The 24357-nt window shown below is 52.4% G+C and overlaps 2 protein-coding genes across 6 annotated transcripts in view; one reads left to right on the forward strand and one right to left on the reverse strand.

Annotated features, from left to right (window-relative positions):
- Nucleotides 1–301: 301 nt before the first annotated feature.
- Nucleotides 302–13376, reverse strand: COG1 (component of oligomeric golgi complex 1). 2 transcript variants are annotated; one of them, XM_058705000.1, is made up of 14 exons: nt 13026–13376; nt 9894–10138; nt 9562–9743; nt 9246–9416; nt 7265–7421; nt 6506–6716; nt 5347–6138; nt 4651–4797; nt 4045–4200; nt 2855–2982; nt 2288–2396; nt 1723–1832; nt 1564–1642; nt 302–491 (listed from the first exon to the last, which is right to left on the reverse strand). In XM_058705000.1, the coding sequence occupies exons 1-14, from the start codon at nt 13338–13340 to the stop codon at nt 354–356; spliced, it is 2940 nt and encodes a 979-aa protein (XP_058560983.1). In that variant the 5' UTR covers nt 13341–13376; the 3' UTR covers nt 302–353. The 2 variants fall into 2 exon arrangements, with proteins under 2 accessions (XP_058560983.1, XP_058560982.1); XM_058704999.1 differs by having other exon boundaries at nt 4039–4200; nt 13026–13375.
- SLC39A11 (solute carrier family 39 member 11) overlaps nt 12912–24357 on the forward strand; it is a 428283-nt gene continuing 416837 nt past the window's right edge. For all 4 annotated transcript variants that reach the window (XM_058705004.1, XM_058705005.1, XM_058705012.1 and 1 more), the window contains exon 1: nt 12912–12930. The gene's annotated coding sequence lies outside the window, so the exon portion shown is untranslated. The remainder of the gene's footprint in view (nt 12931–24357) is intronic.

A 24357-nucleotide genomic window follows, 5' to 3' on the forward strand; every position in this document is an offset into this window, starting at 1 on the left:
ATCTGACAGTCGAGAAGTACATAACGAATGACCTTTGTCTCACTCACAGACTTGTTCTGCCAGCAGCTTCTGTGATCTCACTGGGAGTCCGCCTTGGGGGTCAAGAATTCAGGCGCTGCTGAACGCTGACCAAGCGTAGGCTCTCTGAACTGCTGTCTGAAGTCACAAGTATCGTGAAACTGTCGGACAAGGATTCACTTTATGCTTAAAGCAAAACCCCCAACAGTAATTCGGGGGCCACATTCCACCGCTGAAACTGGAAAGACTGGTGTGGCTTAGAAATAAATGAGCAGAGGCACCGTTAGAAGAAGTGATGTAGTATTTATTTAGAGAGGGATGGCTATGTTCCCATGTTATTTAGTCATACTAGAGAGCCAACCTAGCTTGAATAACGAAGGCGTAGACGCGTCTTCTTCCTCACTGACCAGCTGTCTGAACAAGGAGCCAGGGTGCGTCGGGTCACCTGCTCGGGAGAGTGCCGGGGGGCCAACCTGCCACGCATGTAGAGGAAAGTGCCTTAGAGTCTACCCAGACCCTCCTGCCTGTTCACCCCCCGCCACTGCACTCGGAGTCCACACAGCACACACGAGCAGATCTGAGAAGCACGGAGAGCTCTAGGAAGGGGCCTTTGCTCTTTGTCAAGATTGGCAAAGGCCGTCGGGGACAAAAATGCGATTCTATTATGTGGCACAACTAACGCTTCTAGGTGAGAACTTCCTGGGAAAAGGGTAAACATATGTACCTCCTTTCCCTGGTCGGTTCCTCTCCTACGGACAGGACTTAACGGTCAGTTACTTGAAGAGACATTCCGAGTTCGGGGGGAAGTTCTGGCACAGGCCCATGCTCGTGGAGGGGATGGTCTGTGCAGGAACTCGTTCTCTTCACTACCATCTCCCACATTTAAAACCAGATGTTTGATGAGAATCTGGGTCTTAATGGGTTTATGGCGGGGAAGATGGAAAGGATACGTTGCTAATATTTTGTCTCACAAGAAAGCAAACACAACTAAATGCTGAAAGACAAGCTGTTTGGGCTCAAACGCGTGTACACAACACAACTCAGAAATACCCAGGAGGACTCTTGCGGGCTTAATGGATGGCAGTCAACTGAAACAAAACGTGCATTAACAAGAAAATGTCAAACTCAGAGCAAATTCCCTTTAATTTCCCACCCAACTGAAAGAAATGGAAGAGGAAACCACCACCAGAACAGAATGGTTTTTTCCCCCAAACAAGTACAGTCATCACGCTGGGTTAGCAGTTAACTCTCTCACCCTACAAGAAATAATCTCCATCCTGTCCTGCCTCTTTTTTACAGCCTTGGCAGTCTGAGAGAACGTTCCTATTATGAGGCTACTTGACAGTGTAAATGGGCATCTTTTAAAACTTCTATCAGCTCGAGCTAGTGAAACCTTGTACTTCTCTATTGCGCCGCCATTAAAAGCAGCATTAGTGCATTTTGTCGTTCGGTTCTTTATCGGTTATTTAAGGGGGAGCTAACTGGGTGGTTTGGTGGGAGGTGGGGACAGCATCAACAGGGGTGAACTCCTCACTGTGCACTAACCTGGGTTTTTGTTTCGATGCTTCTGCTGGTTGATTTGGCCTTTCGGGTACTTGTCATGCTCAGCGGAAGAAGTCCGAACCTCCAAGACAAGGTGAAGGAATTTCAGGGGCATGAACAGGAAGCTTCGGGGCCCGGCTAAAACATCTGTAGAACCATTACCTGATCTGACTCGATGCCAGAGGCAGTATGTTATGGGGTTCTTGGGAGTTGAACGTGTTGCTCCTGGGCGTGAACTGGTTCTCTGTACCAGTGACCAATCCAAACAGAACCTGACAGACGAGAAATGGAGCGCAGTAACACCCAAGTCTTTTACTGTCCAGTTGAAAAGAGAAAAACCCCTGGCTAGTAACCAAGCTCTACTTTGTTTCCGTCCAGCCTTTTGGGGAACGTTCTTTTGAGTGTGTTAATGCTTCAAGATTACCTTTTTCACTGCCCACGGGTCAGAACCTTAGAGTCACATGGCTCTTTTATTTCGTTCTCTTCCGGAGGCCTTGACCTTGATAAAACCTTAATAATCCTTATCTGCGCCTCCAGGGGTCAGACCGTGGTTGCCTCAGCAGTGAGGTTTTATCTAATCCTCTTTCGGCCCTTATAACTAAACTGTGCGGTTTGGGTCCCGCCCCCCTCCCAGCACCACCTCCAGGGTATGAAGTGCAGAGGCAGGTTTGCGTGGTAACCTGAGCCCGCGCGCTTTCACACCGAGCACGTTTCTCACGTGACTTACAGAGGTTCGCTGCGCCAGCCGAGTGAGGTTGCTGTTGAGGTGTGGTGTGAAGACATCCAGGTCAAACGGGTCAATGAGTGTTTCCAGGGAGTCGGCCACTTTCTCAATTCTGAAAAAAGGATTCTGATTTCCTTTACCCCGTTTTCTAGCTCAGAAACCCCCCTTAGGGGCGATTCGATGCTAAAGAGACCCCGTATTTGGACGTAGTCGTAACTGCTGGCTCGGGACCACCTGTCACTGCCCGTGGTACTTAAGTGATCCCAAGAGCTTCCACCTGCTAAGTAAGATGTATGAAGTCCATTCCTTCCTCACATTGTTAGGGTCAGCGCCACAGGCTCAAATTCTGCCCAAGAGCTGGTTGGCTGACTCACAGGAGAGAGGAATGAGATTCCATCTACCACACTTGACCATGGCATTTACCCAGCAGGTGGCCATTCTTTATCTAGCTGGTAATATGAGCACTTCCTGTTTAAAACAAATACAACCAATGCACGACGAGAGGCTGCCTCTTGGGGGCTTTCTGGAACGGGCTGTGTGCACTTGGGAGAGCCGGTGGCGGGAGCCTACCTGGAGTCCTGCTTGCTGCGGCCACTCTTCACCTCCTCACCCCTGGCTGTCAGAATGATGCTGAGATAGCGCAGATCATAAAGCAGCTGCAGGGCCCGATTCTGGGTCATGGGGAACGCACCTTCTTTCTGTAAGTGAATATCCCACCCCCACCTGTTAAGGGAGACTTGTGATATGAGCCAAATAAACAGCTTCATGCTTTGGTTACATGCTTTGAGTTACAGCTTATTCCAGAAGCGGCCGCTTTTATATTCATGAGGGCAGTTCAGTCTCACAACACCAACAAAAAGAACAGGTTATGTTCGAAAGGTTGTCTTAAACCAAACTAAAAACCTTAAAGGCCTTGGGGGCTGTAGACTGCCCTTTAAAAGGGGAAAAAGCTCCTTGTGTGAAGGAGAGGCATTCTGAGGCTGCTCAGGAGAGGCGACTTCCCTGAATTCTTCCCCAAATCAGGAGGTGGTCCTGTCTTTCAAAAAAATTTTTTTAATCTTTATTTATTTTTGAGAGAGAGAGAGAGAGAGAGAGACAGGGTGCGAGCAGGGGAGGCTCAGAGAGCGAGGGAGACGCAGAAACTGAAGCAGGCTTCGGGCTCCAAGTTGTCAGCACAGAGCCCGATGTGGGGTGCGAACTCACGAACCCAGTGAGATCATGACCTGAGCTGAAGTCAGATGCTTAACTGACTGAGCCACCCAGGCGCCCGGGTGCTCCTGTCTTTAAAATGTCACTAATGAAACCGGGACATCAACCAAGGGCAGAGCGCTCCGGAGAAGGGGAGGGTGGGTGGAGGGCTGGGACACAGGAGCTCCCGGAAGCCGGTGACTGTGTGTGCCACGTGCTGAGCTGGGCACGATCCCCCTCCACCCCTCCCAAGCAGCTCTCTGAGTGACCGCACCTGACTCCGGAGAAACGGAGAAAGCGTCACAATTTGCCCAAAGCCGCAGCATGTACTTGGCAGTGCTGGGGTCGGAAACCAGGCCTTTTTTCTTTCCCACTGAACTGCCTTTTAGTGAACAGCTGCTTGATCCTTGAGAAGGGGTGTGATGAACTCGGCGCGGGAAGCCGCCACTGATTAGACAGCCTGCGCGGAGTGTAAACGCTTGGAATCCTTGATGGGAACTGCCCAAGCCCCAGAAAAAGCTCAGGTTTTTATTTGTTTTTAGCGGGGAAAAAATTCAAACACCAACCTTCACCTGTTTTTCTTCTGAAAGTTTCTCATAGGCAGCCACCACCTGGACCATACAGCTTTTCAGCATCTCCTGCAGGGTCACTTTTGGCAAAGCGTGGCCTCCAACCCGGTTAATTTCCTGGCAGAGGCTAAACAGGAAGGACTGGACATACCAGGATGGCTAAAAGAACAAAGGAACGTCGAGTCACCAAGTTGCGCCAGTTAGTAAAAGTGGCTCCATTTATCCCTACTAGGCTCATGTGCCGGGACCTTGAGCCTCCAGTCAGCCCCTCACAGCAGGCCCAGCAACAGATACAAGCGACAATCGCTGCCATCCCCACGGTGGCCGGGGGCTGGGCCCGGCAGGTGGCACTGTGCTTTACGCTGTTTTCACTTTAGGGTAAACAGCCGTCTAATGGGCAGAGCCTGGGACACACAAGGAAAGGATGTTAACTGACTGACTCCTCGGCCCTCGGTCCACTCTACCCCCATGATGGAAGTTATAAATACCACTTCCGGCTCTTCCTCAGAAGCTGTGTGCTGACTGATTTTCTCGTCTTTTCCCTCTCCGCAGAGTGGGCTGTTTGGCCCTGTCCAGGCCACAGGTGCTCCAATGAGGGCACCTGCTAACCTGTGTAGGGAGTCGGATTGTGGACATGATGCAGCTGCCAGACTCCGCTTCCTCCTGGATTTCTAGTTCATCCCAGCTGGTGGCTGTGGCCAGGATGGAGCCGGCATCGTCTAGAAGTAACGACTGGGTGAATCCGTGAGCCAAAACCTGGTAATAAAAGGCAAACGTCCAATAGGCCCCTTAGCTCCTCCACAGAGCGTTTCAAGCCACCAGGGTAATCTTGAGACCAGCTTCTGCTGCTTAGATCATGTGTGCCCTGCTGAGTGGAAACGTCACTCTTGGGCTGATTCCGTGCGGCAGTAATGGGAGTTTTGTTGTAACTACCCGACAGATGTCAGCGGCCACCCCTTAAGATGCCAGTGGAGACCCCAGAGAACATGATACTCAGGTTGAAGAGCAGGAAATGCAGACCCTTGCCCCAAGAAGTCTTTCTTTTATTCTTATCAGGGGGCAGGAGAAAAAGCCGGTGTTTCTGTCTCTAAAACCTAGGCTAAAAATGTGAACGGAGAAATGTGTACGCGAGGGCCATCTCACTATCGCAGAGAAGTAAAAGTAACTGCGTGAAATAAGAATCATTATTCCCTTACCGCGGAAAGCCCTCGCTGAGGCTGGCCAGCCTGGAACGTGACAGAAGGGAGGCAAACGGGGGGTCGCCGCTGAGCACGGGAAGAACCCGCCGACGGGTCGGTCACTCACCTTCACAACCGCCGAGCTCCACACGCGGTAACCCATCACGCTCTGCCGCAGGAGCAGCTCCTTGACTTCCTGCCACTTGGCCTGCGAAGGAAGTACTTCCCGGGTGGTCCCCTTTCCCTGCTTTTTCAGAGCCTTAGGGTCCCTTGCCGGTTTCTCAGAGTTCCTGGACTTTCCTAAGACGCACTGCTTCAGATGGGGACACAGCTCTCCCAGCGACTGGCAGAGTCTGGCCATGAAAAGGACCGCGTGCAGCTGGACACTGTCGAGGGCATCCCGCTGCCCCTGCACCACCTGCTCCGTGCCGTGCAGCTCTGCCCGGATGCAGGCCGTGATGCGCTCGATGCACGCCACGGACTGCGCCTGCAGCAGCTCCAGCACGGTGCCCGCATCCGCGTACCTGTCGAAGGCACAGCTCTTGGCTTGCACGGGGGAGACGTCCTTGGGCGGTGACGAGTCCGCAGAGGGAAGGTAGGCCAGGAGGTCGTCCAGCTGAACCTGCAGCTTAGCGTCCAGGGCAGAGCAGAAGTCCTGGACGCAGGGGCTGACCGCCTGCGCCTTCATGGAGAGCCCGCTGCCGGCACGCGGCCCCCGGTGCGCCACGCTGACCCAGGCGGCATCGGGAGGCAGGTCCTGGGGACTCTCGGACCAGAGGAAGAGAGACATGTTATGCTCCAAGTGGATGTGCTTACTCGGAGTGGAGCTGCTGGTGCTGCTCTCGAGCTCCTGCAGGGCGGAAATGAGGAGCTCCTTGCAGCCGGTAGAGATGGAGTCGAAGCCTTCTCTTGTCAGGGTCTGAAAGAGAGCGAGAGGAGCGAGCGTTCCAGTCGTGACTCGTCAGGACATCTCAAAGCCACGGCACCAGCTGGCACGCCGTCCTCGCGCTCCGCACGTCCTCCGGCACGCTCAGAGAGCTCACGTGGTGTCGGCCGAGAACGGGGTCGTTGCTGACGGCCCCGGACACATTCCCGACCCCCCGACAGAGGCCGCGTCTCTTTCTGTACCACAGTCTAGATCTCTGCTCATTTCTATGGTTCGTTACCCAGAAGAGCCACCCCTGAGTCAGTCGGCAGGCAGAGGACAGACTCAGGGAGTGACAGAAGGGACAGTCAAAAGATCACACGAGGACGGGCCGGAAGACAACCGGACCGAGTGATCTCACCTGTAACCGGTCAAGGAACAGCTGCCGCATCAAATCCTCCCAGAACAGGAGTGGCTTCTCCAGAAGCCGCTGACATATCACGTCCCAGCTGTGGTTGGTGGACTCGCTGGTAAGTAATTCCCACATGGCATCCCGGATCCCTGCGAGCCCTCTTATGCTCTTCACGTAAAAAAGCAGGTTGGTGATCCCGTTTTTAATGTCTTCATTACACCTGCAACAAAGTCGTTTTTCTTGGGCTCTATTAGATTCGTGGTTTTCACACCTTTCTTAAGAAAAAGAGCAGGACTCCAATGGAAAACCTCTTACTTGGGTCCCAATATATAAACGTATATGTATCTCAGAGCATTTATCAATATGCACTAAAGACAGCGTTTCTGGCTAGACTGGGGGATGGGGCCCACCCTTGCCTCCCCGAGGTATCTACCTGGAAGGACGTCTACGGGCCACTAGAATGGCTTCAAAAACCGCTGCACTAAATAAAAGCTTAGGAGTGGCAGAACTCTTGCAATCCTGTAGGTAATATTTTGGAAGGTGAATTCCTTCTTGGTTCTCCTACAGCGGGGGCTGACCACCCCCCTGAACCCCCCCCCGAGGGCAGTGACAGGTGGCAGAGTGAGTGACTGGCATGACCCAGCGGGCGGCATGCAGAGCATCACCTAGAAGATCCGGCTTTCCCCTCATTCCTCAGTGGCCTCACCGGCCCCTCTTGTGGCTACGTGAGTGGGTCCTGCCAGCCTCGGGAAAGTCCTGGCTACTTACATGTGGATCCATTTCCGCAGCGTGTCTTTCAGGTACTCCTGGCTGATGGGCTGTGCCAAGGTTCGGAGAGCCGGCTGGAACTGGACGACGGATGCCGGCAGGTGTCTGGACCAGCTGCACAGTTTCACCTCCTCTTGCAGAACACCGGCGCCCTTCCCTAAGAGAAGGCCAAGTGACAGGCAATCGGGGCCATCCTTTGGAAGGCATATTACAACCTGGACCCAGAAGGAACTTCCAAAAAGCATCTCGCCTTCCTCTGGCCAGGTCAGGCCGCACCCCTGAAACAGGGGGGAAAGGGAAGTACAGAATAGACGTTCCTCAGGGAGCTGGCAGCTTCCCGCCAATATGGGCACCATATTGGTTGAGAAGGTGAAAGGCAGGGAGGAAAGGTGCGGGGTGGGGCAGGGGGAAGGAGCAGTACTGGAGTGCCCTCCGTGTCCTAGAGGCAGAACTTACGTTGTCACAAAATAAAAGGCGATCATTTCCCTTTCCTCACCATCCTCCGACCAACCTGGAAGAGCTAAGAACTGAAGACCACTCATCCTGATGAGTGGCTTGTAGCTCCTTAGAGGTGACCTTTCAAGAAGGACACCAGCATCCGCGGGGCAACTCTGGGACGCAAACACCCTCCGGAGCTGGAAACACAGGGGTCCTTCTGAGGTCCCTTGTACTTGTTCTCCAAAGCCTTGACAAATGAGCCCATAGGCACCTTTCATGGGAGGGAAAAGGATGAAATGGAAGCACCTAGAGGGAAGCCAAGGCATAAGGAAGTGGCGCCCTAGCTGGAAGAGACTACGTAATACACGTTTCTCTGAAAATGACCAGATGGCTGTCCCCACTTTCTACTTGCTTCCCTTCTACCTTTGGCCGTGTCTCCTCTGCCTGACCTCTGAGTTCTGGAGTCCCCTGAGGCACGGTCCTCTGTCATCCTCTTCCTGTGATGATGTCACCTATCCCCAAGGCCTCAGCCACAGGCACAGATGTGTGTCTCCGGCCAGGCCTTTTCCTGCTCTGTTCTGGACCTGTAGCCGTCTGCCCAGTGCACACTCCCATTCCAAGGGCTCAATGGTCTCCAAAGCGGTATTTTCAAGAGTGAGCTCATCATCAGCCCTTTCAGACCAGCTCCTTTTCTAATAGACTCGGACACCTCCTTCCCACACCCTCCACAGCCAATCTACCAAATCCCCTGCTAAACAGACGTCCAAGTTGTCCAACTAGCCCCCATCGTCTGCCACTTAGGTCATGATGACAGCCTCCCAAGTGAGCTCTCCACATCCACTCCAGACCCCATGAAGAGCCACTGTCACATAAAAGCCAAATGAGTTTAACTCCAATTAGGATAAATGCGATCAAATAAAAGCACAGGACGTATGGGGACATATAACAGAAGGATGTACAAGCCTGGAAGGTCTTAGAAGGCTCTGCACTGTTTTCTGGATAAGGTCCAAACTCCCTAGCCTGGTCCACGCAGCTCTGCATTATCTGGTCACATCTGACAGACTGGCCACATCTCTTCCCATGCTGCTCTTGACCCTACCCCAAACCCTTAGCCTCACCTGCTTGCTTTTAGTCCCTCAAATATCCTAACATCTTCCTTGCCTCAGGACCTTTGCACATCCCATCCCCTTTGCCTGGAACTCTCTTCCTTGCCTCCCTCATTTGACTAACTCTTACTGAACTTTCAGATTTTAGTTTAAATACCATTCTCCAAGGGGAGCATCGTTGGTGAAGTCCCTCCCAGGTCAACTTGCGCTTGGCCTTTATGACAGTGGCCAATGTGGATATCCAACAGATGTGTGTGTATTTGTGAGTTCGGTATCTGCCTCTACCGCTAGACTGTGACCTCCACGAAGGTGGGGTCCGCATTGGTCCCACGCGCTGCCGTATCCCCAGAGCTCGGCACGGCAGCAGGCAGATGGCAGACGCTCAGGAGACAACAGGTGAATGACCAGAAAATGAGAAAGGCTGGCCAAGAGCTCACCGGTCGGATGCTGGCCCGTGATGGTCTCTAGAGTTGAGAAGAGCAAGCCGCATGGCAGGGACGGATCTGGCAGCTGGCCTTCTGGTAAAGTGTAGAAAAGAGCATGAGCCTGGTTCAAAGTGGTGGCCAGCAGCTCCACTAACGAGCAGACCTGAGTCTTGATGCCAGTACCTACGAGAAGAAACCACCCTCCTGTAAACAAGTTCCTGTGGTCAAATGGGAAACAGGGAACACCCCAGATGCTTCGGTCTCCCTGAGCTCATGCGTCTCCACTCCGTTGTTTAAGGACCACGTTTTGGAAAGAAGCCAAACCTACTGTGGTGCGGCTGGTTGAGCAGTTTCTGAATAGCTGCCTTTCTGGCCAACAGGAAGTCTGCTAGGGCCTGGCGAGGAGAACTCTCTTCTAAGAGCATTATCGAGCACAGGGCCTCGGCTACAGCCTGGTCAGACACGGCTTGGCATTTGAGCAGCAGCTTGCTTTCGTGCAGAATAGTTGACCTAGAAAGATGATGACAGAGGTCAACGGGGAATTTTTTCCATCTTGGGAAGAAGAACCTTGGTACATCAGGAGAGAAGACCTATTCCACGACCCGGTAGCGGTGGCGCGTGGCCGTGCCCGGAGCCGGTCGCCACGCCGGGTCCACTTACCGGAAGTGGCTGGCCGCTGCGACCTGCCGGATGAGTATCGGGAATCGCAAGAGGACGGGGCTGTATCGGGAGCCAGAAGAATCCAGCTGGAGCAGGCTGTGGAGGTGGCAGCAGAGCAGGTACAGCTGTGTGGCATGGAGGTACTGAGAGGCCTCCATGGAGCTCCAGATCTTCTCAGGAATTTCCAAGAGTAGCTTGATCTGGGCAGCCATGCTGTAGAACTTCTCCTGGGATGGCTGCTGGGGCTGCAGGGAAAGGCACGGAAACCACGTCAGAAGAACAAACAGATGCAGGGTCAGCGTTTGGCAGGCTTGGGGGGAAGCGCGGGGGTATCGTAGGGCACAAGCTTTTGTTAAGGCTGATGCCGCTCGGCGAGGCATCAGAGTTTGGGGCAGAGAATCAGCGGAGACAGGAGTCCTGTCCAGCCGCACTGGCTTTTCCTCCCGGTTGGGGGCACCTTTGCGCGGTCTCTTGGAGAGGTGGACTTGATCTGGTCCTCCTCTCGCAGTCTAGTGATCAGCGAGCCTCCAGATGTCTCCACGGCACAGAGCCCTGCGGACCACCATTCGAGTGGGCTTTCTTCTTCCCTTTGCTGATGTTCCGCCTTCCCCCATTTGCTCCTGCTTCTCTGAGTGCTCAATAGACTTCTCTGCCAGCTGTTCTTTTTTTTTTTTAATTTTTTTTTTTTAATGTTTATTATTTTTGAGAGAGGGAAAGACAGAGACCAAGCAGGGAAGGGGCAGAGAGAGAGGGAGGCACAGAATCGGAAGCAGACTCCAGGCTCTGAGCTGTCAGCACAGAGCTCGATGAGGGGCTCGAACTCACAGACCACGAGATCATGACCTGAGCCGCAGTCGGCCGCCCAACTGACTGAGCCACCCAGGCGCCCCTCTGCCGGCTGTTCTTTACCGCCCCTCTGCGTGGCACAGTCCTCACGCCTCTGCCCACCTCAGTCCACGATCCTACTCCAGGACTCTCTGCCCTGAAGCATCACCTCTAAGCGGACCACCACTACTGCGTCTTTTTCAGCCCTCACCACTCTCCTGTGTCCCAGGGACGCCTCTTCTGCCTGCCTGCTAAGTGTCACTGCCATTCCGTAATCAGTGCGTCCAAGACGAAATTCACTGCCCTCCCCAAAATCTCAGTCATCTGACCTCCAACCATATCTCAGCATACCACCACTCTGCTCCCACGTTCCCAGGAGATTCATGTCCTTCCGGTGGTTCTGCTGAGGTCTCCACTACTAGGTTCCAGCATTCTAATGCAGGTCCTTATCGTCTCCCACTCATTAATCCAAAAACATTTCGCTCATGCTGCGTTCATTCTCTACCGCCTCCGATCTATCCTTTACCTTTGCCTTCAGATTAATCTCCTTCAAAGGGAGAGCCTTCTAAAAGGCTCCTCGCTGTTTAGTAACTTGGCCTGGTTGTCAAAGATTTCCTGTCCTTCCAAGTACCTTCTTCCAGGGACCCTTCAATCCGTTGGTTCTACTGTGGTGGGGAGGGGAGTGATTTCATCCTCTCAGGAAATATCTGGAAACATTTTCGACTTTCAGAAAGGAGAAGAGGGGTACTACTGGTGTCCAGTGGGTCAAGGCCAGGGATGCTTATAAATATCCCACAATGCACAGGAGAGTCTCTAAAACAAAGAATGATCCAGCCCCAAATGTCAGCAGCACCAAGGTTGAGAACCCCTGCTTTAATCAAATTGATAACCGATTTTTAATTGTCTTTTCATACTCTAGATCCATATTCCAAATCTCATCCATCACAACGGCCCCTCCTTACTGAGAAAGACTCAACCCTGAAGTGACTTCCTTCAGAAATATTATGGTAAATGTTAGTAATTATTTTGGAATCAATCACACATTATCCTAAAATGTTTTCTATTGCTACTCTGAAGTATTTACATTTTTCTCATCAACTTTCCATGGACTTAATTCTTTGACTAGATTGGAAGCTCCATCAGAGCAGGAATGGCGGGGTGGGGGCAGGATTCTGTTTCTTTGTGCCTTCAACACAGAGGGCACGCAAATATTTGTGAGTCTGAGAATAAATCAGAAATAATAACTATAAAAAATAAATATATTTCTAAGGTCAGGCACGGTACAAGTTACCTTTTAATAAACCTGAAGCATAACTCCGTTATAAGAAAGGCTGGCCACTAAAAGGAGGCATATATAAATGAACAGAGGAGAGGGATGAGGTTTCTCCTTTCAAAAATTAGCAAAATATTTCTAATCTATGGTTCCGTTGTGTGAGCCCTGGCTACTGACTTGGATTTTTCAAACAGGGTGTATTAAAAAGTTCCAAACTGGAGCTAAATTGTAGTTTTGCAACTTGTTCTAACATGTCGCTCTAAGGTTCCTTCTCCCCACGTCGTTAAGAACAAATTCCATGTTTACTCTTCTGACCCTCCCTACCCCTTCACTTGGTCATCCTTAAGTCAACATTCTTTAGGAACACAAAATGCTGCTCCGATATGAGGATGAATTTAGGGCTGAATCCTTCCACATCAGGCCTAATCATTAGCATTTTGGGGGGAAAACACTTAGGGTAACTTGATTAGAATAACCTTAGCTCCCTGAAATGAAAATGTGCCACTACTGAAAGATGAGAGCTTGATGGCTGGTACTGTCGTGCAACTCCAGCAAAGGGTAGAATAGGTGTTTGGGATCATGGAACTTACTCTTGGGAATGCGGTGGGCTCAAGACCGGGATGAGGAACGACATAAGGGGAAGGGACCAACGTAAGGGAGAGAGAGATGTGTTCTAAGAATAACGTCAGGAAACATTATACAGGGATGAGCTGAACTGTCGAGCGAGAGACCCTGGCGTTTCATCTAAAGCTGGAAGGGAGAGCCCAGCGAACCCACGAGGGAGGTGAGAGAATCTGGGCCCGGAAGTCAGGGAAGGTTCCTGAGCGGAATGACGGATCAGCAACCAGCGAAGGCAGGACGGCCGTGTTCCCCCCCCCCCCCCCCCCCCCCACCAAGAAGGGAGTCCAGAAATGCGGCTGCAGGCTCTTCCCTCGGCAGGTGAGGCTCGCGCGGGGGGGGCGGGGACTGGCCTGTGGCCGCCCGAGGGCTGGGGGCGGGTCCGCGGGGGGCGGGACCGAGGGTGCGGGGCTGACCTGCGGGTCCCGCGGCGGCGGGGGGGCGGCCGAGCCGGCTTCGCGGAGACGGGCGCAGTACTGGTCGGTGGCCTTCACGGCGTCCACCAGTCCCTCGGCGCAGCGGCGCATCTGGCCGATGGTGTCGGCCGCCTCGATCAGGTCGCGGTACCGCTCTCCCACCATTTGCCGCAGCTCCTCTTTCTTGTGCTCGATCTCGGCCCGAACCTGGCGCTCCAGCCCGCGGATCTCCTCCGCTCCATGCGTCTCGAAGAGCGCCGCGGGGTCGCGCAGGTCCAGCCGCTTCAGCGCGGGAGAAGTGGCCGCGGCCGCCATGGTAGACGGGTCAGTCGGCCGACGGGTCACTTCCGTCCGGAGGCCCGCCCGGCGGCCATCTTGGATGGGGGCGGAAGCGCTTCCGCCCCGCTGCCCGCCATTCTTCCTAGGGGCTGCTCCGGCGGCCAAGGGGCGGGGCCGGGATGAGTGGTGACTTTTTTTTTTTTTAATTTTTTTTTTTCAACGTTTTTTAATTTATTTTTGGGACAGAGAGAGACAGAGCATGAACGGGGGAGGGGCAGAGAGAGAGGGAGACACAGAATCGGAAACAGGCTCCAGGCTCCGAGCCATCAGCCCAGAGCCTGACGCGGGGCTCGAACTCACGGACCGCGAGATCGTGACCTGGCTGAAGTCGGACGCTTAACCGACTGCGCCACCCAGGCGCCCGCGTGGTGACTTTTTTTAAAGGGCGACGCGGCGGGTGGGGTAGGTCTCTAGGGCCGACCGTCAGTCGGCGCGCCGGGACTCCCAGCCCCGCCCGGCGCAGGTGCACCCTTAACGCGTCCGACCTCTGCACCTACAGCGCGTTTGTACCGTCTGCTCCGGACGCCCGAGCCCCTCAGAAAGCCGCAGCCGCCCGGGGTCCCGGCGCAACTCGACCATTTGGCTCCCTGCGCTGTCTGCGGGCACCGGGGCGTTATCTTATGGGGCCCTTGGCCGAATGCGACGCCCGGAGTGGAGGAGTTGGGATCCGTTTCTGTTCATCCTCGAAAGTAACTTCGCAGTTGTTCGGGACCGGCTCTTCTCTAAGGCGCGCGTCAGCTCGTTTGGCTTCGGTTTTTCTTTTGATGTCGATCAGTTCTTTGCGGCTTTGGTTTTTGTTTCAAGACGGTGTTTAACCACGAAGGATGCACTGGCACTCGCGTGGGGCCGAGGGTGGTGGGCAGAGAGGAAGGGGCGCGGTGCCTGAGAAACAGCGCCTGGCAGTGTGGGCTGGGGGTGCCTAACGCTGAATCGGCAGTGATGAGCTGGGGAGGGGGGGGGGCCTGTTTCTTCTGAGTACTTCCAAGACCCTTCACTTTTAAAAACATTTATTATGGAAGAGTTCATTTTCACACTGACGCAGAGAGGATGGTGTCATGTGCCCACCCGCCAGGTTTTCTGCCGCCTCTGTACCCCGATTCACTTCCTCTCCCACCCACGGCCTCTGTTACTTTAAGACAAATCCCAGACAGCAAAGATTTCAATCTGTAAATGAAACCATTGATCTTTATACCTCACAATAGCCCTACAACGTAGCAAATGTTCTCATTTTACAGATGGGTACCTTGGGACCCCCAGAAACAAATGGACTTACTCAGTAAGAGTCTAATTTTCAAAGCCTGTACACGAACCGAACTACTTTGATACACACATCAGCCTTGCAAAATATGTAGGGATAACGTTTCTATTCCACGCATAACCAGAAACCCAGAGAAGCTTATGTGCCCTCCTGCGTTGCACGGCTGATGAGGGATGGAATCTCGTCTAGAGTTTTGAATTCCTGGCTTGTGCCTTTTCTGCTTTATTGTGCGCCTTTCCACAAACTCAGAACACTCAGTGATGGTGGGTCTGCAGTTGGCCATCACAGTCCGTTGTGCTCTGTAGGGGACATTTTCTTGACGTTGGCTGCCCAGCATCGGTGCAATGTCTTCTGTGTTGGGGGAAGTCACCTCTGTGGGGCAAGATCTTTTCCAGGGACCCCTTACAGCTGTGGTGAAAGCCTGTGGGCCTGGGATTGGCTCGTCAGACAACTAACTGCTGGGGGCTTTAAATGGAGAGCCACTGATGTCAAGAGGCATCAGGGGCACTGGAGATTTCATTCTGGGGGCAGTGAAGGTACCCCTTGGCAACATCCACTCTCCAGGGGCAGCAGGGGCATTGAATCCAGCTGGGGCTCCCAGCTGCCCATGTAGCACTGGTCCTGTTGGCAGCAGTGGGCGACCCCAGTGAGGCCCCTCATCTGAATTGATTACCTAGACATATGCTTTGATTGGGTTCTGAATGTTCTCGCTTCTCTTTATTCCTGTCTGTCCCCTGAGCCTGATTCTCCAGCTTTCCCGGAGGTTGTATGGGCTGTCCAGTATCTTACTGATAAACTTGATGGCTTTGAAAAATCAAAACCACTTTTGGTCGCTTGCCCTAGAGACCCTGACTGACACACCGTTCTGAGTTTCCAGCTCAGTAAGAGTGTGGCTGATGTCTCTCTAACAGCAAGGGGGAGGCGTGTTGAGGCATCGGTTATGGTGGGGGACCTGGGGGTTTCTTTGGGCATCCACCTGCCATCTCAAGTAGAGGGAAGGCCAGCTGGCCGCAGAAGTCTCCACTGCGGAGCGTGTTGTGAAAGCAGGTTACCCTCTGCTTCCCCGGCCAAGTTCATCTGGCCGTCCTGAAGATGCCACTGTTGCTCTTCTGCCTGCAGAGCTGAGCGCCTGACAGGCTGTTCCTGAACATTCGTGCTCTGGAAACTGGGCACTAGAAACACTCCCGGGGCTGGAGGTAATGTGTCCTTGACTCTTTACCCTCTTTGGTTCCTTTTCCTTTCCCCTCTATGTCAAGGTCCCCCCTCCCCTTCATCTTCTGCCTTTTTTTTTTTTTTCTTTTACCATCTTGCCTTCTCAAAATCAGGATGGGGGCCAAGAGCTCAGCTTCAGCAGCTGAACAAGGCAAATGCTGGGCACACAGGGGCGGAGATGAAAAACTGGTCTCTTTTGTTTTGCTCAAGGAGGTACATGAGCAAAGGGCACTTCCGAGTTTTCGTGCCATCATTTTGTTTTGGTTAGGGAAGTGTGTGTGGGGGGTGGGAGGGCAGGGGTGTATTGGTGTCATTTTCTTCTTTTCAGCGTAAATCTTTAGGGGCAGGAAACATCCAGTGTTCCCATTCAAGAGATTACATTTAGATCACCCTGGGTCTCTGAGTTCAAACCCCAGCATTCTGCTAGTTACGAGAGCTGTGATTTTGAGCACCATCCAGACACTTTGCATATGTGATCTCTAATCCCAACAATAACCCTACAGCATTGGTGGCTTTCCACCCATTTGATAGATAAAGCCAGCTTCGGCAGAACCCAAGTAACCTGCCTGAGATTACGCAGCCTGTCTATATGTCCCTGGCAGCCTGACTCGAAAGTCCTTGATCTCCCTACTTTGTCACATTATTAGCTTCAAAGAAAATTTTAGAACATCAAGAGACAGATGGGTCAAACCACTCTGAGCAACATTCAGAGGGCGCCCACACTGCTTCCTGTCTGTTGCCCGGAGGTGGGTCTCTGCCATTGTCTGGCAGTTTGGGACTCGAGCTGGAGTGCTTCTCCGGTGATGTGGGGGCAGGCGGCAGGCGGCTGGTCAGGCCTGGTAGCCAAGTGTTGGTGCCGGAGAGCCCGCTTTCAAAGCTGGGACCACGTTCTGATACGTTTGCTTTCTCTGGACCCGTCGGTGTTCCTGTCTCACTCAGATGGTTGAGGGGGCAGGATCCTCCTTACTTTTTACTTATTTATCTATTTAATGTTTACTTATTTATTTTGAAAGAGAGAAGGAACGCACGTGGGGGAGGAGCAGAGAGAGAGGGAGAGAGAATCCTAGGCAGTCTCAGTGTTGTCAGCGAGGAGCCTGACGCGGCGCTCGATCCCCTGAACCATGAGATCATGACCTGAACTGAAATCAGGAGTCAGATGCTTAACCGACTGAGCCACCCAGGCACCCCAATCCTTACTTTTTTGTTTTTGATTTTTTTTAATGTTTTATTTATTCTTGAGAGAGAGAGAGACAGAGTGTGAGTAGAGGAGGGGAAGGGAGAGAGGGAGACACAGAATCCGAAGCAGGCTCCAGGCTCCGAGCTGTCAGCACAGAGCCCGAAGCAGGGCTCGAACTCACAAGCGGTGAGATCATGACCTGAGCTGAAGTCGGACGCTCAACCGACTGAGCCACCCAGGCACCCCGATCCTTACTTTTTAATAGAAATATGGAAAGCAAGGCAGCATCATGTTTAAATTGTAGGGTTCTTAACTGGTCTCCTTCCCTGATGCCACATGTGGTCTAGCATCCAGGAAAGGGGCCCAGAGACCTTGGCTCCGGGCTAAACAATTGAATAAATATTTGCAAGATGGATGAATAGTGCCATGCACAGTGTCACAGAATCACAAAGTATCTGCTCACTGAATGCATTGGAAAAGGCAAAAGGACCTTCTACCATCAATTGCCTAAGACGGTTCTCACTCATCCCACACCCACCTCACCGACTTGTTTCAGGACCTCTCCTTTGATGAACGGTGCTGGGTGGCCGTGTGTCGGGCATGTCAGTGTTCAGCCTGAAGGGTGAACCTGCAGGATACTGTCCCGCTATGATGGTGTCAGAGAGAGGGCATCCTGTCCCAAGAGTTGGGGTGGGATGCGGGCCAGGCACCCCCGGAGGAGAAAGAACAGGTAGAAGATGGAAGCTTACGTGGGAACATGAAAGTGAGCTTAATTCTGGCTGAGCGAGAAGAGATGGAAAAGGAGAAGGAAAAAAGGAGAGGCACCCTCAGCAGATTAACAGAGAGGGGAGAAAAGCTAGGAGGATTTGATCCGGCGAAGGACACACCGTGTTGATAAAAGGAATGTCGGGGGCTTGGAAGGAAGGCTGGATTCCACACCTGAACCCTGGTGGGATTCAGACGTTTGGTGTTTGTTCTGGGCTGAGATGCCAGTCGGATGGAGAGAGCCTAATGCAGTCGTCCCGCCGGCTTATCTTTATAGCTGTGTCTGCTACAGCTGACGTTTGCGGTGGAAGGGTTGGTCATTTGACTCAACTGTTTGCAGATTCTGGAGACTCCGCCTTCAACAAATAGCCAGGCAGGCTATCACACCTGACGAAAGGAGCCTGGACGTCCGGGGTGCACACGTTCTCAGTACCTTGACTAAAACATGGTGATAGGCGATGCAGAGTTCATGCTCCAAATGTTATGTCCTTGATTGGCATGTAATTGAGTAATTACTGTGTTGTTTGTTTGCTTGTTTGTTCACTTATTTATTTATAGAGAGAGCATGAGTAGGGGAGAGGGGCAGAGGGAGAGAGCGAGAGGATCCCAAGCAGTCTCCGCGCTCAGCGAAGAGCCTGTCAAGGGGCTCAGTCTCACGACCCTGGGATCACGACCTGAGCCAAAATCAAGAGTTGGACACTCAACCGACTGAGCCACTCAGGCGCCCTGAGTGGCTGCTATGTTAACTAGCCCTGTGCTGGATGCTGGAGAGAAGACAAAAGGTATGTGACTAACAGTGACTCTAGGGGCACTGGGTGACTCAGTTGGTTGAGCACCTGACTCTTGATTTCGGTGCAGGTCAAGATCTCACAGTTCGTGAGATTGAGCCCCAGGTCAGACTCCGAGGTGACAGCACACAGCCTGTTTGGGAGTCTCTCTCTCCCCCTCTCTCTCTTCCCCTGCCCTGCTCACAGATGCACTCCCTCTCTCTCTCTCTCTCTTTCTCTCTCTCAAAACAAATAAACGTAAAAATTCAGTGGCTTTGTAGCAAGCTCAAACTTTTCTTTTTTTAAAAAAAATTTTTAATGTTTATTTATTTCTGAGAGAGAGAGAGAGAGAGAGAGAGCAGGGGAGGGGCAGAGAGAGAGAGAGAGACAGAAAATCCGAAGCAGGCTCCAGGCTCCAAGCTGTCAGCCCAGAGCCCGATGCAGGGCTCGAACCCATAGACCGTGAGATCATGACCTGAGCTGAAGTTAGACGCTCAACTGACTGAGCCACCCAGGCTCCCCTTAGACTTCTTTTCAAGTCCCATACACAGGCTTTTCCCTTCCCCAACCGTTCCACAGCGGATGAGCCTTTCTTGTACGTATTGAGAAAATCAAAGTAATCAGACACGAATGTCCTCATGTTAAATCTGCTGTATCTACCAACCTGCCTGAATAGAAACTTAGACCTCCCGCCTTCTCTCTTGTTACGAAGAACAAAGTGTTCCTGCTCCCTTGACCTCTCCACTTGGCCTCTGGATCTCACTCCCCACTTCTCAAAAGCTTCACCTCCTTCTCTCTCCCATATAAGGAGAGAGGGTTCTGGATGGCTCAGGAGGATCCTTCCCATGACGGGCATCCTCTGCTTTTTGAAAGTTCGTGTAAGGCCCCTTCACTTTTAAGAAAGACCTCCCTTCATACCGTTTTCGCTAACCAAAAGAAACCCGAGGAGGAGTTTCACTTTTATGATAAACAGGCCGAAAGCGCGAATAGGCCCCTACAGAGGCAGCGCACCTGAGCGGGGACAGGGGTGTCCAGCCCCTTCCAGGGACCACATTCGGCATCCCCGCATCCGGCTGGCCGCCCCAGCTTTGGACTGTGCGAGCGTCCAGGCTGTTATCTGTGCTGGTTTTGTGTGTCCATGAGCAAGATGTGTCCGAAGGTATCAGAAAAGACTACGAGAGGTGACTTTTAGCATCAGTGGTAACTGGTTCCCTGCGCTGTCCCGTGTCGGCCAACGAAAGGCTCTGTAGGAATCTCCACTTTCAGATAGTGGGGCGGGGCGGGCGGGGAACCTGGATCTTAAAAATACCCTCTGGTGTCTCCCATCGTAAGCATCGTGCTCCTTTGCACGCCTTCTTGCAGCCCCCGTCTGCTTCTCGTCTCCTCATCAGAAGGAGATGTCTCCAGTCACCTCCTGTTGTCCTGCTCCGCTCCACCCATCAGGGCTTCTCACGTCCCCCGCTCCATCCAGTGCAAGGCCCTTCCTGGCCATCTCGCCAGCTCCAGCAGCTTCTCTGTTCCTGGGCCTTTCAGCATAGCTGACCTGCGGCCTGTGGACACTGTTTCCTCTTGGCCTCTGCGACATGCCCCGGGGCCTTTCCTCCTACCGCACGAGGCACTTCTTCTCCATCATTTTTGCTGGCTCTTCTTCCTGTGCTTGACTTCAGGCATCAGATAGGCCCAGGCTCGAGCCTTAGCACCGGTCCCTTCTTGCCCTGCATTCCCTGACCAAGTGACCCCCTCCTGGTCCTCAGGGTTAGACGGTCACTGTGGCAGGTCATGTGGAAATTGTGCCCGTGGTGGAAATAGAGGGCAGGGAACACGTGTCTGCAGGTGACGCCTGCGTGTGTGACTTCAGCCTGAGCTTTTGCAGGACCCCTCGCTGCCTCCTCAGAATCTCCACTTGGCTGCCTAAGAGACATCTCAGACTTAACACATCCACACTGATAACTCTCTTCCCGCCCCCCATCCTACACTCTCCTCCAGGGCACCCCCATCTCAGGAAATGGCACTGCCCAGTCAGGGCTAGAAACCCAGAATCATCCTCCACCCTCTCCTCTCACCATCCACACCCCATCCATTCACGAGCCCTGTGGATTCTTCCTCCAAGATAGGGGTCGATGAGCTTTTGCTAGAAAGAGCCAGCGTCAGTGGGCTTTGCCCGCTCTGTGGTCTCTATCACTATTCAACGAGGCCTCGGTAGCAGGGTTAGGAATAGAGAAGATGTGAATCGGTGGGCATGGCAGTGTTCCAATAGCACTTTAGTTACAAAAGCAGGCAGAGTGGCCACGTCTGGTCCATGGATCGTGGCTCTCTGATCCCTGATCTACGATAGATTCCTGTCCTTCACCTCCACCCGTCCATCGTAATGCATCCTTTGCTTCAAACCTCCAGTGGCTTTCTGCCCCTGGAGGGCAGAAGGCAAACTCCCATCAAAGACCACCAAGTCCCTGCAGGCCTCACTGGTCCCAGCCCTCTATTCCTCCCTCACCAGCCTTCTGTTTCGTGAACAGGCTGTGGGCCCACTCCTCCCTAAGGACTTCCCTCTGGCCATTTCTTTTACCAGATCTTCACAGGCTGGTTGCCGCCTCTGAGAAGCCTGCCTGGGCCGCCCTCATCTAAAGTAGGAAGAGTTAGGGGCACCTGGGTGGCTCAGTCCATTCAGCATCCGACTTCGGCCCAGGTCATGATCTCGCGGTCCGTGAGTTCGAGCCCCGCGTCAGGCTCTGTGCTGACAGCTTGGAGCCTGGAGCCTGCTTCAGGTTCTGTGTCTCCCACTCTGCCCCTCCCCATCATGTGGTCTGTGTGTCTCTCTCTCAAATATAAACAAATATTAAAAAAATTAAAAAAAATAAAGTGGGAAGGGTTAACCTTTATGAGGGGCTCACTGTATGCCAGCCACTGTTACGGACTCTGAATATGAACGAACTACCTTACTTCATTCTCCAAATTCATAAAACTCTCTGAACTGGATCCTGTTCTCATGTCTACCTTATTGAGGAGGAAATTGGGGCTGAGGGAGAGTCTATAATTTGCCCCCAATCATTTAGGAATTAGCAGAGCTGAGGCGCAAACCAGACTGGCTTCGGGGCCTGGGTGCTTAACCATCCTCTTGGCTGTCCGTGTATTTTCATCAGAGCGTCTGTCACTATATTGAGAGTTCACGGTCCTTTATTTGTTGAGTGTCTCCGCTGCGATAAGGAGGGGAGACTTGGTCTGCCTTTCATCTCACTGAATTCCTAGCTTCCAGAATAATGTCTGGCAACATAGTAGACACTCACTATGTTTTTAGTGCACAGACAATAATTTAACTTTGTAATGATTTATTCGTATGCTGACGTATCGATAAATATTCAAAGTACACCTTACCTTAGAATTCCTATGAAAGAAAGAAGAGAAAGAAAATAATCAGATTTCCTTGAATTTCGGAAATGTAGAAGGAATTCACCTTCTGACCAGCCCTCCCCTCTCCCCGCAAGTTATGAGGTGAACTGTTTGCATTTTTGAACGTCCCTTGTGGAATTAGGAAACAACAAAAACAAAAACTCCTGTCCGTTCTGACCATCTTGTTCTCTCATCTGCCTGGCCCAGACTGGATTAGATGACAGATGCTCGGTCTTGAGCCCCGAGGAAATGTGAAATTTGGGTACTTGCAAATATAGTTGGGGAGCAAATGCAAACAAGTGGTTAAAGTGTACTGAATACCCTGCGTAGGTGGGAGGAGCAGAAGAGCACACTACTTGACGTTCACATTTGGCAAGTTGTGCAGACGATTTGGTATCTTGCAGAGGGAGACCTTGACGTTGTATTCTGCAATGCGAGTGCCCCACGCAGAATTAAACCTTTGGGAGTTGGCCACCTTGAATACTATGTGGATGGAACTCGGACCCTGGACCCCTTTGGCTGTATCGAAGCCATCCAGTGGTTATTTTTTGGAAATCCAGTTTATCCTCTTAGGAATTAGGGAGTGCTCCTAGGGTCCCCAGGGCTCCCAGCTGTGTCTGTGCCTAAGGTGGAAGTTTTACCGAACGCCCTTCAGCTACGCCGGTAGACCGTGGGCTGCTTGGAGAGGGCTGGGACCCCACACACTGGAGTGCTGCTGGTTCTCCACGTGCCTCCCACCTGCCATTCCGTCCGTTCTGTGCCCTTCTCTGCTCTGGGCACCGTGGAGGACCTCTGCGGACTGCCTCCCTTGGCTCTCTTGCCCTGTGGCTCTGGTGGAGCTCAGCCACGGGCCGAGATCAAAGGGGTCCACTCTGACCCTGACCCTGGCTGAGTTCCTGTGCAGCTACAGCTCCCGTTGAGTCCCACCTTCCCCCGTGGCTGAGCCTCTCACCGGGCTCTGGTAACAGCATCCCCTCCCTTGTCCCTTCAGCTTGAGGGCTGGTAAAGGCTTCCACCTGTATCTAGTGTCCCGGCACCTCCTCTGTCCCTGGCTGATTCCCTTACTGCCCACACCTCTCTGTACGCGGCTCATTCCTTACATTCGCGTCAAAACCCGTTTCCAGCTGGACACAGATGGTTACAGACCCCAGATCAATGGCGTGATCCTCTCCTTCCGGTTAGCACCAGACCCCAGGTGGACCATGGTCTCACCCTGGAGGGAAAACACAGAATCGACTCAGCCATTTGTAACATGCTGTGACCTGCTAAGTTTCTAGAATGTTTCAGTAATATGAGGCTCTGTTTAGGGAGGTGACAAGTTATATTCCTGGTCCGTTCTGAAGGAGACCAAAGTTTAGTTAGGCTTGACTGCCAAGCCTGCACTGCACTGGCAGGAAATCCCCCTCGCCAGAAAGGAACACCCCGTGTAGACAGAAAGCATGTAGCGCCTTATCAGACAGACACATAATGCATTTACTTTTCTGCCCTGGACTGGCTTTCACCTTGCATCACATGCTCGGCTTTGTTAGTGCCAGCTAAGCTCTCCACTAATGGCAGGATTAGAAGCTATAGTTTAATATTAGCCAGTTTGGAAAATGGTCATTTGTTTAACAACCAAAACGTTTCTGGTCTTTTTTTTTTTTTTTTTTTTTTTTTGCTGTGATTGAAGGTGAGGGAAACCTAATGTGTACTGGGCACCTCTGTGCGCCTGATAATGTGATAAAGCATTTAAAATACTTGCTTTCATTCAGTACCTTGCACAACTCTGTGCGGTCCGTGGCGTTATCCCTGCCCTGCAGACAAGGAAGCGTGGGCTCGGGGGTATCCGGCACTGGCTTGGAGGTCACATATCTTGTTGGCCTGGTGCCGCGAGTTCGCTGTGCCTCAGTTTCCTTGTCTGTCGAGTGGGGGTAACGGTGGTACTCGTGGGGATTAGCTCCTGCGGGAACTGAATGAGACGATGTATACACAGCGCCTAGAACAGAGCTTGTACCTCATGAACACCGCAAACATTGGCTCGCTTTCTTTTCTGGTTTCAGCAGTCTGGTTTGTGGTCAAGACCCTGTTTTAAGCAGCTAGAAATATCCATCATGTTTTGATGTGGAGTAAATGAAAAGGCGATGGGAAGGTGACAAAAAGTTCTCTGACCTAATTTTAAAACACCCGCTATTTCCCTGTAATCACTTTTGCCATCCGCAAGACTTGCCGTGCCCTTACGGCATTTTTGGAGCACCCCCCTTCACCATCTGCTTTACCGTGACTTAAGCCATGCTCTTTAAACTCGGCCAGAATCCCGAAGACATCAGATCCGGTCATTAAGGATCAGTCTGTGGACCGAATGGGACTCGGCCGTGGTGGTCTGGTTTTAAATTTTGTTTTCCTTTTGCTACCGAGTGATTGCTAAGACATCTAGAAAACGTTTTGTAGGCT

Source organism: Neofelis nebulosa, chromosome 16, assembly GCF_028018385.1.
Source record: "Neofelis nebulosa isolate mNeoNeb1 chromosome 16, mNeoNeb1.pri, whole genome shotgun sequence".
Lineage (NCBI taxonomy): Eukaryota > Metazoa > Chordata > Mammalia > Carnivora > Felidae > Neofelis > Neofelis nebulosa.